The sequence below is a fragment of the Nannospalax galili genome, unplaced genomic scaffold (assembly GCF_000622305.1).
Source record: "Nannospalax galili isolate Female #2095 unplaced genomic scaffold, S.galili_v1.0 scaffold566, whole genome shotgun sequence".
Lineage (NCBI taxonomy): Eukaryota > Metazoa > Chordata > Mammalia > Rodentia > Spalacidae > Nannospalax > Nannospalax galili.
In genome coordinates this window covers 501,729-517,279 of record NW_008355811.1, presented here as the reverse complement: position 1 = coordinate 517,279, position 15,551 = coordinate 501,729, and the positions used below count along the sequence as shown (strand labels likewise).

Below are 15,551 nucleotides of genomic sequence, written 5' to 3'. Positions count from 1 at the left end.
GCTCCCAGGTGATGCTAATAAGAGGGTTTGGGAACTGCAGTCCCACAGGACTTAATCAGGCCAGCAAGCTTGTCCTCCACTGCTGCTTGGGCATCCAGAGTCTGCCAAAAACTGTGGGAGATGCCTCCCGTTGGGTCTCAGACTTTTGCTGATTTCTAAAATGTCACACACAAAGCATTCATCTTGCTCCTAATTGGGACCATAAAATGCATTTCAAATGAAGAAAAATAACCTTGAGACCATCACTCCCTGCTTCAGTGAGGCCCAGGGGGACCCATTTGTGAATCTTGTGCTGTAAAGAGCTCCATGTCTGGGTCTTACTGCAAAGCCCATAACCCAGTCCCTGCCTAGTCCATCACAGCAGTCAGGCCCAGTTCCAAGCTCCTGGTTTGTCTCTGGAAAAACAATCATGTGGGCCTGAGGTGAGGGTGTGTGTGTGTGGGGGGGGGTTGCCTTGGCAGCTTTGGAAGCTCCTTAGTCTTGTCATTTTGAAACAATTCCCTCTGAGGTGGAAGCTTTTTGACCCCTTTTGTGAAATCAGTAAAGTGAGAGTTGAGACAAGTGATTTCATCTCCCAATGCTGAGTTTTGTCTGGATTTACCACCAAGAGCTCTTTGCCAGTGGAGAGGAGATGCGTGTCTGGCCTCAGGACTCCTGGCAAGGTGCTTCAGTAAGCTGATTCTACTGCATGGTTGAGCTGTGCAGCACCCTGGAAGGCCCCTGGGTACCCTCCTAGGGGAGAGATTGATCCAAGACTAAGCCACAGGCAAAGTGGCCTGTTCCAGCTAGAACGCAGCAGTTTGCAGCAGGAGGGTATGGAGGTGGTCCCATCAAGCCTCCAAGATCCAAGGCCCCAGGGGGAGATGGAGCAAGATGGGAAATAACACCCAGGGCCCAGCAAGGCCTGAAAATATCCATTCGTTCCAAAGACAGTGCTAGAATCTAGGCAGGTCCCCAGGAGAAAACAGAGCAAGCCACCAGATGCTGAGGTATAGATTTCCCAGGGGCTCATCCGATGGTGGGGATGGGTCTGAGGAAGGGCCTGAAAACTACGGAAATTCCGTCATGATAGAATCACCAACACAGTCACATGAAGAAAATTGATCCAGTAAAAATAACATTAAAAGCCAGCAAGATGACAGGGAGAGGCAGGGTCTCCCCCAAACGAACTCATGCTCTTGGGGATAGTGGCCCCTGCTCAGCGGAGTCCATTACTGCTTTGGATAAATGGGATCCTAGTTCTGGAATGTTGGGATCATGTATTTTTTAAAATGTTCAAATCCAGGCCTGGAGAGACGGCTCAGCGGTTAAGAGCACTGGCTGCTCTTGCAGAGGACCCGGGTTTGATTCCCAGCACCCACATGATGGCTAATAAATGATCTGTAACTGCAGTTCCAGGGGAATCCAATGCCTTCTTCTGACCTCTGCAGGCATTGCACGACATGGGTATACTTACATACATGCAGGCAATGTACTCATCACACAAATAAGAACAATAAATATTTTTTAAAAAAATGTTCAAATCCCTCTCTTTGGGTCTAAGGAACTAAATCAAACTAAAAGCAAATGCTGTTCCCGACAATGTGGAGGTCAGAGTGTTATCCTTAGAGTGCAGCATCCATTGGCAAGGGCTGCCCTCCCTGCTCGCTGTTGCCTCCTCCCTCCCTCTGTCTCTTCCTTTCTCTTTCTCTATAGATGTCTTTCCCTGTCTCTCAGTCCATCTCTTTCTGTTTCTGTCATTCTTTATATCTCTCTGTTGCTCAGTCTCAGTCTCTGCCTCTCACTCTTCTCTCTGTCACTGTTTCAGTCTGACTCTCAGTCTTTGTGACTCAAATTCTTTTCCTTAGTGTCTCTGTCTCTATCTTTGTCCTTCAGCCTTTCTCTCTCAGACTGTCTCTGTTTCCGTCTCCAACTCTGTCTCTGTCCACATCTTACTCTCTCTGTCCCTGTCTCTCTCTCATTCTATCTCTATCTCTGTCTCTCTTCCTCTCTGTAGCTCTGCCACCTCTCCTTCCCTGCTCTGATCTGACCTGGTTCTTTTAGGCTTGGAGACAAGTTAGCCCTGTGAGGTTTCCTGACCACAGTTCCCCTGCAGTGCTGGAAGCCCCTGTCCCTGTGAGATGCACACTCTTTTTTTTATCTGAGGCCAGTAGTCTGCAGCTCCAGGCTGGGGCTTCTTCAAGGGAATACCCTCTCTCATCTTGAGCCACCCTTGGTGGCACCTCCCCACTCTCATGCTATTCCTGGCTCACCTGATGGGTGCCGACTCGTCACCTCGGTCCAGCCAGTCCTGTGGGGGGATGATGTACATGCACCACAGGCCCCAGTTGTAGCCATGGGCAGCACTGGCATACTGTTGCACCTCAAACGTGCTGTACTTGATGTTGTCGATGGCTGGCAGGATGATGCGTCGACGATCTTCCTGGATCCTTGTGAGGGCAGGCTCAGCCCTGGGGGAGGTACTTGGCCATGAGCAAGGACCATACCAGGACCCTCACCCACCCGGGAGAAGGGGCTTTGCTAAGTTACAAGTGCAGAGCCTTCAGCTGGGTCTGGTATACTGTCAGTTCCCATCTACTGAGCATAGGATCCAGCTGTGTCAGACCTGGATGATGACTAGGGAGGGCTCTTCTGAGGCCCTGCCCTGATGGAGGCCTTGGCCTTTTTGACTGAACACTGCTGAGCACAGGGATACCTGAAGGTTCCCCCGTGGAGTCATCTGTGGCCCTGTTGCTCCACGAGAGGCCTCTCAGCCAAATCTCCTTCTCCCCTTTATTCCTGCACCTGTGGTAGGTACATCCATTTGCAAGTGTTAACTGAAGACCTATTGTCTTAAGAGATTGGTATTCATTCATGAAATTAAAAAGAAAAAGTATCCATGCTTCATGAAGCTTATATATACTGTACACAGTGCATAACCTACCCAACAGGCTTTAGTTAAGGTGGATGAGGATGATGAGGCTTGAATAGAGGATGTATGAGAGAAGAAAGGCATTGTAGGGTACAGGGAATGGGAAGAGCTCTGCAGTTTTAGATGGGCGTCCAGTGTGGGAGGAGGCCTGATACTGAGGTGTGGGGATAGGCATTTTCCACCAACAGAACAGTAGTACTGGCCCCAGGCTCATGCCCAGTGCGCATAGAGAGCTGGTCAGGAGGCTGCAGGAGAGGCGCTAAAGCCAGAGAAGAAGGGCCAGAACAGCTGGCTTTCTCATGTTCTCCATGGCATCGACTGGGCTCACACCTTGTGCAAGACCCTGAGGGTGGCAGGGGTAGCCCTGGCCCTCAGAGACTCACTGTCTACCACAGGGCCAAGGTGCCCCTCAGAGGCCTGTGTCCAAGCTGGAGTCCACCTAGAATCTGAAATCAAGGTGACTCATGGATTGAGGCTGTGTATGATTCAAGGATGGAAGGGCTAAGAGTCAGGGCATCAGGGGGAGGGGCCAGCCCCTGACCCTGTCATGGACAGCCTTGAGTTCTTATATCTCTGAGGGAGTCCATGTAGACCTGCCTCCCAACTTCTAGAAAAGGATGAATTAATTAATTAATTAGTAAAGTATAACAGAGAGACTGCAAATGCCATCCATGTCTGTTAATGTGCAAGATCTACAATGGAGGCCATGCTGGGAGGGTGCTATTTGCAGATAACTGGGCTTCCAGTTGTGAAAATGAAAGTTATACCAGTTAAAAATTGCACTTTTACTGACAGATTTGGCTCTCCCAAGTGACCACCTCAGGGAGCTGATGACATACTGTCAGCTGTACACTGTACAACCCATACCACAGTGTGTGCTGACACTAGTGGGAGATGGTGATGCGTAATTGATGCTGTAGGATACAAGGAGGTGACAGAATCCTGGAAAAAGAAGTTATGTCACAGAGTGGCAGAGGAAGGAGGCATGGGGTGTGAAGGGAACTGAAAGCAGAGGAAGTCAAGTCTGTCAAACACCTGCTGAGCACAAGCAACAAAGTTGTGGTGCTAGGGTGGCTGATGCAGCTGGGGTGCTGTAGCAAAGAAGGGGAAAAGCTGCATCTCAGCCACGCCTACCTGAGAAGAGAAACCAGAGTGAACCAGGGGGTTCTTGGAGGCATCCTGAAACCCCCAGTGCCTGATCCTGGGACCACACACAGGTGGATGGCCCATCCACTTGTGCATTGAGCACCTTTGCAGCACTGTGTCTCCATTCCTCACGTTGACACCACAGTGAAGTTCTGGGTTTTAAAAAATGAGTCAGTGAGTGGGACAGTGAGATGGTTCAGTGGGTAGAAGCATTTCCTGCCAAAACTGGCAACCTGAGTTTGATCCTTTGGACCTACATGGTGGAGGTGATAAGGGAAGAACTGATTCCCACAAGTTATCCTCTAACCTCTAGTGTGGGATTGTGGGACACACTGTGGGACACACACACACACACACACACACACACACACACACATACACTCACACACAAAAATAATTAATTTTTTTAAAAGAATTGGGAGTCTTGAAGACTGGAGAGATGGCGCAGTGGTTAGGAGCACTGGCTGCTCTTGCAGAGGCCTGGGTTCGATCCCTAGCACCCACATGGTAGCTAACAACCATCCGTAACTCCAGTTCCAGAGGAATCTGATGCCCTCCTCTGACCTCTGTGGGCATTGCATGACATGGGTGCACTTATATACATGACGGCAATACACTCATACACATAAAATAATAAAATAAAATAATATAAAAGGAGTTGGGAGACTTGACACCAAAACCTGAGTTTCAGTTTCTTTGCAAAACACAGCAAAATGGACACCTGGGTATTCCCTGTGGCTTGGCTGATAGGTGCTGATCTGGCCTGGGGGGTGTCGGGGAGTCCTTCACTGTGGACCCTGAGGGGCTCTGTGGATACCTTTCTCTGGGTTCAGACTGAGGTAGGTGCCACTCTGGGGACTCTAGGGCTTTCCTGTCACTGTGAAGGTCCTAGCCAGTTATCAAGGTTCTGGGACAGGAGTGTAGAAAGCTGATAGGAGGCCATGCAAAGACCAGTAGAGGTGGAACAGCCACATACTGTGGGATGACTGGAGCCACAGGAGCTGAGAGATGGGAAGCCTCCTAGGAGCCTCAGAGGGACACAGCCACAAAGCACCTCAATCCCAGGCTCCAGAGCTGGCAGTGGACAAATCCCAGCTATCTTCAGCAGCTAGTGAAGGAGCCTTGGTGGTGGTAGCCCCTGGTCACTGATAAACCCTCTGCCCCACTGTGCTGTCTGCATCCCATGACTCCTCGGGGCCCACTCTCACTTCCCACAACACCTTGGCCTAAATTGGTCCTAGCTTCCTGGCTCATGGTCCCAGTTACTCATGTGACACTCATGTGTGTGATGGCAGGTGCCACTCTGGGAACTTGACAAGCACAGAGACACTTAGTCCTAGAGCAGAGCCACATGTCAGGCCCTATACCCCTCTTCACATGAGAAATGGAGGCCACAGGTAATGATCACCAGTCACAGAAGAAGGTGTCACACAGCCCACATGGAGTCATAGCTGGGAGTCTGTCTGTCCCCTCTTACCTCTCCTACCTCACGGCAGGGACCCTAGTTACCAGAGAGGAAATGAAAGAAATGGGAGGAGCAGCTCTGCATAAGCATGAACCTGTTACTCTGTCCTGTTCAGTTCCTGCCAGAGCCATCAGGAGGGACACAATTTCCCGTCAGCACAGGACAGGAAGCCAGGTCTGACCCTACTCCTCCCTCCCTTGACATGGCTTCCCCAGCTGTGGGTCACTCTCTGGACAGAAGAGTAAACATAAGCCCTAGAATAGAGATTCTAGGATACTCGGTCCCTGTGACTGCACTTATATACATAAGGGGCTCATACTCACACACGCCTGTTCAGGGCAGCTGGTCTAAGGGGCAAGCAGGGACAGGTCACTGCCTTCCTGGGTCACAGGATCCAGATCCACCCTGGAGCGGTGGGCAGACTTCTCTTTTAATGGCTGCCTTGCACATCTTCTAGCCCATGATCACAGGATTGGGATGCTCTTTAACTTCATGGTCACAGAGCCCCCTTGGTTTCTCATTTGACCCTAGTCCTTCCCCTGAGTGAGAAGCATTATCTAGAATTTCTTGAGCTAGAATTTTCCAGATGGTCAAGAAAGTACTTTGTCCTGTGCTAAATGGCTTGGCCTGTCAACTCATAGCCCATTGCTGGAAAACTTTCAGAGCCTTACAGCCTGCATATCTGCACACAGCCCTGCCCAGACTCATGTGCTTTCTGACCTGAACCTCCATAGGATATAGGCACTATGTGTCCACCCACCCTGGCCCTTACCAGCCAGTGTTGAACTCCACATGGGCGTCAAAGAAGCCAACAATGGGGGCTGTGGCCACCTTCCAGCCCTGCAGCCTTGCACGGATCAGCCCTTCTCGCCGACTGTTGCGCACGACTTTCACCAGACCTGGGTATCTCTTGTGCACATATTGGTCCAGATTGAACTTGAGTTCCACTGGAGGGGGGAGAGAGACATGAGTCACCTGGGATAAGGCCTGAGGCCACACAAACACAGCTGAGGCGTTTGTGCCCCAGTCCAGATCTGTGTTTCATAAGCATGCTATGAGGTCACATGGGTTTGGATCGGGTGAAATTCAATATACTGGGGAAACCATGGAGGGTAAAGACTCCAGTCATACGAAGCTGGTTTAGTGGGAAAAGTAGCAAAGAAGAAAACAAGAGCAACTTGGATCAAAGTGGTAGAGGCAGCAGAGGCAACAGGACTGGCCACTCTGCTGCAAACAGGAATGAAGTCCCTGTGCAGATGAGGGGACAGACTGTGAGGCTCCTCCACACAAGGTAGTAGCTTGGTCATAGCGAGGAAGGAAGCTCTAAACATTGCTGCAACACAGAGGGACCTTGGCATAGTGTTTAGTGACACATTAGGCACTAGGCAAGCCACTAAGGACATTCGGACAGTTGGTTTGATTGTCTTTATGAGATGTCTACAGCTGTCAAATCCACAGAGGGACAGCAGGAAGGTGCCAGAGACTGAGGTAAGTGGGTATTCAGGACAGTTTCAGTTTGGAAAAATGAAAGAGTTCTGTGGCTAGATGTAGCAACACATGCCTATAATACTAGAACTTAGGCAAGTGAGGCAGGAAGTTATCTGTGAATTTGACACTAGCCTGGGCTATATAGTGAGTCTCAAGCCAGCCTGGGCTACCCTATATCAAAAATCTAGCCTACCAGGGTAGTAGTTCACCCTCCAGTGGCTCAGTGGTTAAGAGTACTTGCTACTCTTACAGAGGATTGGAATTTGGCTCCCAGCACCCATATCAGGTGGCTCATAACCACCTGTAATTCCAGCTCTAGGGAATCCAACACCTTCTTCTGGTCTCTGCATGTACCTGCATGCACATGTGCACACACACACACACACACACACACACATACACAATTAAAAATAAAATCTTTTATAAAAGACTCCCCTGCTCCCCAAAAAAAGAGTTCTGAGGTAGAGGTAGCAGTTGACCAACATGAATGTCCTTAATGTGGATGATCTTCAGTGGGCCCTGGACCTTGTGATGGTTAATTTTGATTGTCAGCTTTACAAGATCTAGACTCACTATGGAAACAAGTCTCTGGGCTTGCCTGAGAAGAGCTTTCTAGACTGGACTAATTGAGAAGGGAAGACCTACCCTTACCATGGGCAGCACCATCCCATGAGATGGGAGGCCTGGGTTGAATGAAAAAGAGAGAGTGAGCTGAGCATGATTTTTCTTCTTCCTGACTGGGTACAATGTGTCTCACACTCCTGCTGCCATGCCTTCCCTGCTGTGATGGACTGCACCTCAAACTGTGAGACAAAATAAACCTGTCTGTCCTTAAATTGCTTTTGTCTGATATTTTCTTCTAGCAATACATAAAATTACTAATACATGTCCTAAATCCATTGGCAGTGGCCTTGAGAAGAGGCACAAGGGAGGACTGCATGCCAATGAAGAAATGGAGTCAAGAGTCACAGCCCAGAGCCCCACACAATGCTTCTTGCATTGGAAGGCAGGAGGATGCTTACCAAGGAGCTTCTCTTGTCCTCACTGCCATCATGGACTGTTGTCTTAGAGGTGGGCAGGTCAATTCCTTGGCTTCAAGTCGCCAGTTAGTGACCCTTGGCTGGGGTAGCCACAGGAACCCACACCATACCAGGGCCAATCCACAGCTGCAGAGCTGTGTGCTTAGCACAGCACCAAACATATGCAGGGCATGGCAACCACTTACCATTGTCGCTGTTGTCATCTACCAGGATGACCTCCTTCAGGAGCTGAGAGGGTGTATGGTTGACCACACTGTGCACAGAGCGCAGGATGACTGAGAGTGCCTCGTTGACAAAGATGAAGACCACAGAGATCTGGGGCAGATCCTCAGAGTACATTATCTGTCTGCACCTGTGGGAGGCACTGTGGTCAGCAGAGGTATGGTAGGCACTGGGAGCGGGTTGGTCCCTGTGGAGGCCAATCTGGCAGGTTCTGCAACCAGCAGAAGAGCAGAAACAAGGTCGCTGATGGAAACCGTGGAATGCCACAAGAGGAAAGAAGCAATCATATCCCTTTGGAAGCTGCAGCTTTCCACGAGTTGAGCCTGTGCCTAACTTCTGTGGCCTTTCCAATGCAGGAGGCTTAGAGGGACTTTCTAGGTCTGCTGCTCCCACATTGTGCAGCAAACACTGGTCGGGAAGAGGACCTCATGAGGTCCAAAGGAGGGAAATGGTCTGGCACATTGTCCCCTCAGTGTCACTCTAGCAGTGCCTATGGTCTCAGAGCAGAGAGAGCGGGTTGTGGACCACAGACTAGAAGAGTCCTGCCCAGCCAGCGCCTGTCACCTGATGTTCACTCAGGCAGGATGTGTACCACCCCACCCCCTCCCCTTGATGCAAATATCTAAACAAGGGTGGCTGAACAAAGAAAACTGAGCAGGAGATGCTGGCTGATAGGAACAAATCCCTGGGGCACCCATAGTCAAGTGTACAATACAGAAGGAGGAAGCCTGTGCCCCTAAAGCCCTGTAATGGAACAGGATAGATGCACAGGAGAGGAGGAAACAGGGAGAGTGCCAGGACTCTGTGATTGGAGGCCAGAACAAGGGTTAGAGGGCCTTGTAGGTACAGGGCAAGGGAAAGGGTCAAATGCTTTAGGAAGTGAAGGCAGTTGCTGACAAACACACAAGGGTGAGACAAACAGCAACCAGGGGAAGCTGAGGCAGGAAGCAGGAGTTCAGGGTCGTTCTTGGCTACATACCAAGTTCTAGGCCAATCTGAGCTACATGATACCCTGCCTCAAAAAAAAAGAAAGAAAGAAAGAAAAGAAAAGAAAAGAAAAGAAAAGAAAAGAAAAGAAAAGAAAAGAAAAGAGAAAAGAAAAAGCCAACCAACCAAATAACAACAACAAAATCCAGGGGCTGGAGAATGGCTCAGAGGTTAAGAGCACTGGTCTGGCAGAGGACCTGGATTAGGTTCCCAGCATCCACATGGTGGCTAACAATCATCTGTAGCTGAAGATCCAGGGGAATCCAATACCCTCTTCTGACCTCTGTGAGCACTGCATGACATGGGTGCACTTACATACATGCAGGCAATACATGCATACAAAGAAAATAAAAACAATAAATAAAATATTTTTTTTAAAAACCAAACCAAATGCTGGGCATGGTGGTGCACACCTTTAGTCCCAGAACTCAAGAGACAGAGACAGGCGGATCTCTGTGAATTTTAGGCCAGTCTGATCTACATAGTGAGTTCCAGGATAGCTCAGGCTACAGGGAGACCCTGACTCAAAGGACAAAAAAACCCAAACCAAATAAGAAAGGATAGAAGGAAGGGAGGGGGAAGAAGGAAGAAAGGAAGGAAAGAAGGAATGAAAGGCATGACGGGAAGGAGGGAAAAGAAGGAAGGAAGGAGTCAGCTAAGATGGCTTATACTTGTCCTTCCAGCACTCAGGAGACTGAGGCAGGAGGGTCCATCATAAGTTTGAGGCCCACCCGGCCACATAGTGAGTTCTAGGCCAGCCTGGGCTGGATTGAGACCCTATCTCAAAACAGCAAAGAAGAAAAAAAGAAAAAACAAAACTCAGGTAATTAGGTGAAACAAGGGACAGAAGCCACTCAAGCTGTCAGCTGCTGTACGAAAGTAAATAAACTAAAATTTCCTTCCCCCAAATGGGAAGGAATGCTCAGTTACATTAAACACACCTGCATTTGTTGCTGGTGGTGACATACTTGAGTGATTTATGACAGGCTGGAAACATACAATAGGGTACCACCTCACCCCTTCAGAAAAGAGAATGCAAAGAAGGATGGCATGGGGGAACAGCGGTGTGACATCCACCTGTGTGAGGGGTGACACTTTAGAGGGAGATGAAGCAGCAATATAAGCTTTGATCTCCAAGGGGAACAGACTGTGAGGAAGAGCTAGGGGATCTGATCAACAGGTGCAGTGGTCAGCATCCAGGACAGTGGAGGTGGGGGTGGGGACAGGAGATGGCAGAATCACATGACACTTCATTAGTGCTTCTAGGGAATGTATTTCTTTCTTCAAATGCTTTTGGAACATTTTTAAGGAGTGGGCCTGTCTTTACAATACAGAAAACTATAACATGGGGGACTGGTGAGGTGGCTCAGTAGGTAAAAAGAGCTTGCTGCCAAGCCTAACTGAGTTCCATCTTTGGAACCCACATAATATAGAGAACCAACTCTTGCAAGTTGTCCTCTGATCTCCACATGCATGCTATGATATGTATGCCCCTCCCAATAAATAAATAAATGTAATTTTTTAAAAATTTAAAAACTTTTTAACATGGGGGACTGGTGAGGTGGCTCAGTAGGTAAAAAGAGCTTGCTGCCAAGCCTAACTGAGTTCCATCTTTGGAACCCACATAATATAGAGAACCAACTCTTGCAAGTTGTCCTCTGATCTCCACATGCATGCTATGATATGTATGCCCCTCCCAATAAATAAATAAATGTAATTTTTTAAAAATTTAAAAACTTTTTTGCTTTATTTTTAGTGTGTGTGTGTGTGTGTGTGTGTGTGTGTGTGTGTGTGTGTGTATAGCATGCATGTATGCAAGTTCACCCAAGTTGTGCAATGCCTGCAGAGGACAGCAGATGGCATCAAATCCCCTGGAACCGGAGTTAGGGACAGTTGTTAGCCGCCATGTGGGTGCTGGGATTGGAACCTGGGACCTCTGCAAGAGCAGCCAGTGCTCTTAACTGCTGAGCCATCTCTCTAGCCCTCATAATTTAAAAATTTTTTAAAAAGGAAACTACAAGAGTTGAATAAACAGGCAGCCTCTTCCTTTTCCTTCTCCTCCTCCTCCTCCTCATCTTCCTCCTCCTCTTCCTCCTCCTCCTCCCCTGCACAGAGACACAGTCACACAGGATCAGTGCACTCCCCACTTAACTAATCATATCCACAGAAGCCCTGCTTCCAAATGAAGCACCTGAGGTCTTGGAGATAAGGACTTCAAAGTGAATTTTTGGAGGCACAGATCAGACAGTCCCTGAGGCCAGGAACAGTGACCCTCATTCCACACTTGGAGAGTTCCAGTCCAGGAGGCCATTGTGTTTCTTGAAGTCGGAGACAGCACTTGCTCATTACCTGTTCATGTTCCCTCAATCCTCTAAGCCCAAGAGCACTAAACACCCCCTTTAGAGATGAGGACCCTTTTCCTCTGCTGTGGGGATTCAAATCTGAGCCATGGGCATCAGGAGCAGATTTTGGAATTGCCCCTCACACAGCATGGTGAGAGACCTAGCCTTCTCCAGCAACTACCTCCCTCCTGACCACACCGTATCTTAAGCCACCAGTGTGACTCTCAAGGGACAATTGCTTCACAGCACCACATTGATATGGGTTGCATATGCTCAGCCACGGAGATTTCCTCTCTCAGACAAACACTTCCTGACAAGAAGACTTCAGTCCATTTATCTGTAGTGGGAGAAAGTTGGAATGCACGATTTTCATGAACTGCAAAGGGTATAAAACAGGAAATTTCAAGGCAGGAAATATATCCTCAGAGGGTCTGCAGGAGCGCAGTTGGATAGAAGGAACCCCATGTCTCCCTGTAGGGAGCAGTATAGCTGTTCTCTGAATCCCATCCACAGGCTACTGTGTCACCACATCCATCATTGCAATCCCTCATCCTATTTTCTCTCACCCAGTACATGGCCCTCATGCCCATGTCTCTCACCTGTGTACTCTGTCAGGGTCTTTTCCCTACTAGACCTTCATGAGAGAATGACGACGGACACCTGGGTCAAACCCTGACCACAGGAGCCTCTCCAAAAGTACTGCCATGTGCCATTAGGAGGTGGCAGATAGCTGGAGTGTGGCAGAGTGAACTGCACCTATTTCTCCTTCTCCTTCTGGATTAACAGGCTCGAAATCCATGGACGTGGCCAAGAGCACATGTACCTGCTCCAAAGAACCTTTCACCAGCAAAGACTGGTTATTTAGGGTATATGTTTTCAGAGCTGTCTGTCTCTGGCCCTCAACCTGGTAAGAGCTGTCAAGAGGAAGAAAACCTGCCTCCTGTCAGGATGTGGTGCTCAGTCTCTGCTCACTGTCTTTCCTTCTGGGATGTGGGTTGCCTTCCCTTTACTGGTCACAGCAGCTCTTCTCTTTCAAATTCACTGTTTTCACTGAGGAAGATGGGCTTTCCTCACATCTACCACCCACAAGACTGGGAAGTGGGCACAGGCCTCTAGGCTCTTGGCCATCTGCAGAAAAACCAGTGTCCTGCCTCCCAGGAATGACAGGGTGATGGGCCTTCCCCAGGAATATCACTGCCTGGCCAGCAGGAGCACAATGCAGGATGAGGTACAAGAGAGGACCACACCTCCAACATCCTTCTACAGCCTCTGCCGGAATCTGGTTTCATGACTAAGACAGCATAAAAAAGACATTGGGAGATGTCTTCATCTTGGCTGAGGCCCAATTTTGGATTCCACTGGACAGAAGGATGAAAAATGGAAGGGAGAGAGTGGTCCATCTCAGAGAGAGAGAGAGAGACAGACAGACAGACAGACAGACAGACAGACAGACAGAGACAGAGATGGAGACAGAGACAGAGACAGAAAAGCAGAGAGATAAAGAGATACAGAGAGATAAAGACAGAATGAGAGTGACAGAGGCAGAGAGACATAATAGAGTCATACAGCGCTTGATACAACTGAGGGATCAGCAGTTGCTGTCTGGGGCCTTGGTGGCTTGTACCTCACACACACTTCCCTATCTCATTTTGAATCAAGTTTATCACCCAATAAATAGGGTCCTCCCCAACAAGCTCAGATTGACACCCAACTGAGATCATTCCGTTCCCCTAATCCTGTTCCCTCTTCAGAGGTGCTGGTGTAGGTCTGACAACTATCCTTGCTGCTCTCTATAAAGCATGTGCCCTGAGGTGCCTTGTCCCTCTTCAGACAAACAGTGGCTTTACAGTTCAGGGTGTTGAGTCAGTGTACGCTCTGGGCTATGTATATATAAGTGTTTAGGGGGGAATGTCTCAGGCCACCTGTTGTATCTCCTCTTCATCTTTTGTTCCTAATAGTTGCCATCTGGGCTGAGACAGTGCTCATGACCATTTACAACCCCAGGACAATGATATCACAGAGGAAAAGAACAAAGTGCTACTCTGCAGTGTGTGGGAGCCAGGAACTCCTCCTGACTTCAATGGCACTGTGTCTGTCAGGAAATAAGCCAGACCTCAGTCTTCTCCTAGCTGGCCACACCACCTTTCTGGCCTTCCATGCATCAGTAGATGGTGGTTGGGCCTTAGATCCAAGCTTGGGAAGTATGGTGCTGGCCTCAAGCAGAACACAGTGGTATCTGGTCAACCATGAGGACTGACAGGCAACAGCCAACTGCTAGGTCCCCAAAGTTGGGCCCACCACAGCTTTTCAGTGGTAGACAGTGTCTCTTCTCAGTGCTGGCACACAGTAGGGCTTTTGCAGACCAATAGATGTGAAGAGCTGGCACAGGAGGGTGCTCAGGGGACCATGTGCAGATTCCAGCTCACAGCAGAGATGAGGGATCACACCACAGAGATGGTGGGAGCAGCATGCTTGCCAAGAACCTGAGCACCTCTCCCAAGGGATGGCCACAGGACACTGGCCAGGTCAGTGGCACTAAAAGAAATTTATGGGGACAGCCTTTGTGCCCCGGAGAGATGAGGGTGGAATGAGAAGTGGCAGCACGTCCCTTGGAGAGCTGCTGCTCTGCTGAATGACAGTGGACTCATGCCTCATGCTCAGGGACACCAATGGGCCTCAGCCAACACGAAGCCATACATTCAGAAACCATGCAGGTATTTCTGGGAATAACATCTGGTGAGATTCTTGGGAGGCTGGTCTCCAGGGACAGTGTTGATGCCCTGTTGCATGGTGGCTTCCTGTCTCAGCACACATGTACAGGTCCTTGCAGAGCATTCAGGGTAAGTAGATGTTTGTTCACTCTTCCCAGGAATAGTGTTACACAATACCCTACCAGTAGAGCCCTCTTCATATAGGCCTGGAAACAAGTTAATTTTGGGAGACACAGACTCACATCAGCCACACATTAGAAACAAGACACTAAAATGTACATAGATGCATGCAGATGCCTCCCACACAGTCACATGGAGATGGGGAGGGATCTCAAACTGGTCACAGGGTCACCACCAGCTGCACTGAGGGGATCAGCAGCCAGGTGGCAGACCACCTCCTCTGTCCCCAGGGCTGTAGGTATGACCCCCGGTATGTTCCTCTAGGCAGTGACAACCCTCATGAAGTCCCTTGGGTCATTGGTGCTAGCAGATCTCCCAGAGTCAGATGACAGATCATGCTCCAGGGCAGGTTCAGATCTTCATATTCTCTGTCAACAGCTATGCCAGAGTCCTGTGTTGCCACAGCCCTGGACCCTCTATAGGGGCCTTTGGGTGCTCAGTGGGACCTGGTCAGAGTTCACACAGCAGGAGAGAAGCAGACTAGACTGCAGGCCTGTGGAAGCTGAGGGTGTTTCACAGCGAATGCACTATGTCCACCACTTCCTACTGGGAGATTTGGGGTAGCCATGCATTCAGTGTCACTGCCCCCTACCCCACCCCCCCACAACTCCAGAAGATCAGCATTTAAGGAACCAAGTACAGGTGGCTTCCACCTTCCAGGTTAGGTTGCATAACTCCAATTTTGTGGTAGCAGAGACAGGTCTGACTCTGAGTGTCATCCTCAAGGTCTGAACCACCAGAGACAGCTAGGGTGTTGGCTCCCTTTTAGGGCCTTCCAGACCCAGAGGCCAGGCTGCCCTGTAGGCCCCCACCAAGGTGCCTTCATCCTGAGAAGGAAGGGTGAGATGTCAAGGACTTAGCTGCAAGCTGGGATGAGGTCCTGTTGGTCACAGCTCCATGCCTGATAAAAACCAGGGCCAGGAATGGTAACACATACCTGCTATCCTAGCACCTGGGAGGCTGAGGCAGGAGGACTGTGAATTTCTTGAAGGAAAGCTCCTTAAGCAAATAAGTAAACAATTTAATAGCTCCTTAAGTAAACAAGTAATTTAATAGCTT

The 15,551-nt window shown here is 49.3% G+C and overlaps 1 protein-coding gene across 3 annotated transcripts in view; it reads right to left on the bottom strand.

The window, feature by feature from the left end:
* The window catches only part of Galnt9 (polypeptide N-acetylgalactosaminyltransferase 9), a 79,683-nt gene that overhangs the window by 25,690 nt on the left and 38,442 nt on the right, over positions 1–15,551 (bottom strand). For all 3 annotated transcript variants that reach the window (XM_008853738.2, XM_008853739.2, XM_008853740.2), the window contains exons 3-5: positions 8,236–8,402; positions 6,295–6,469; positions 2,253–2,450 (exon numbers count right to left, since the gene is read on the bottom strand). In XM_008853738.2, coding sequence (XP_008851960.1) covers positions 2,253–2,450; positions 6,295–6,469; positions 8,236–8,402 — 540 coding nt within the window. The remainder of the gene's footprint in view (positions 1–2,252; positions 2,451–6,294; positions 6,470–8,235; positions 8,403–15,551) is intronic.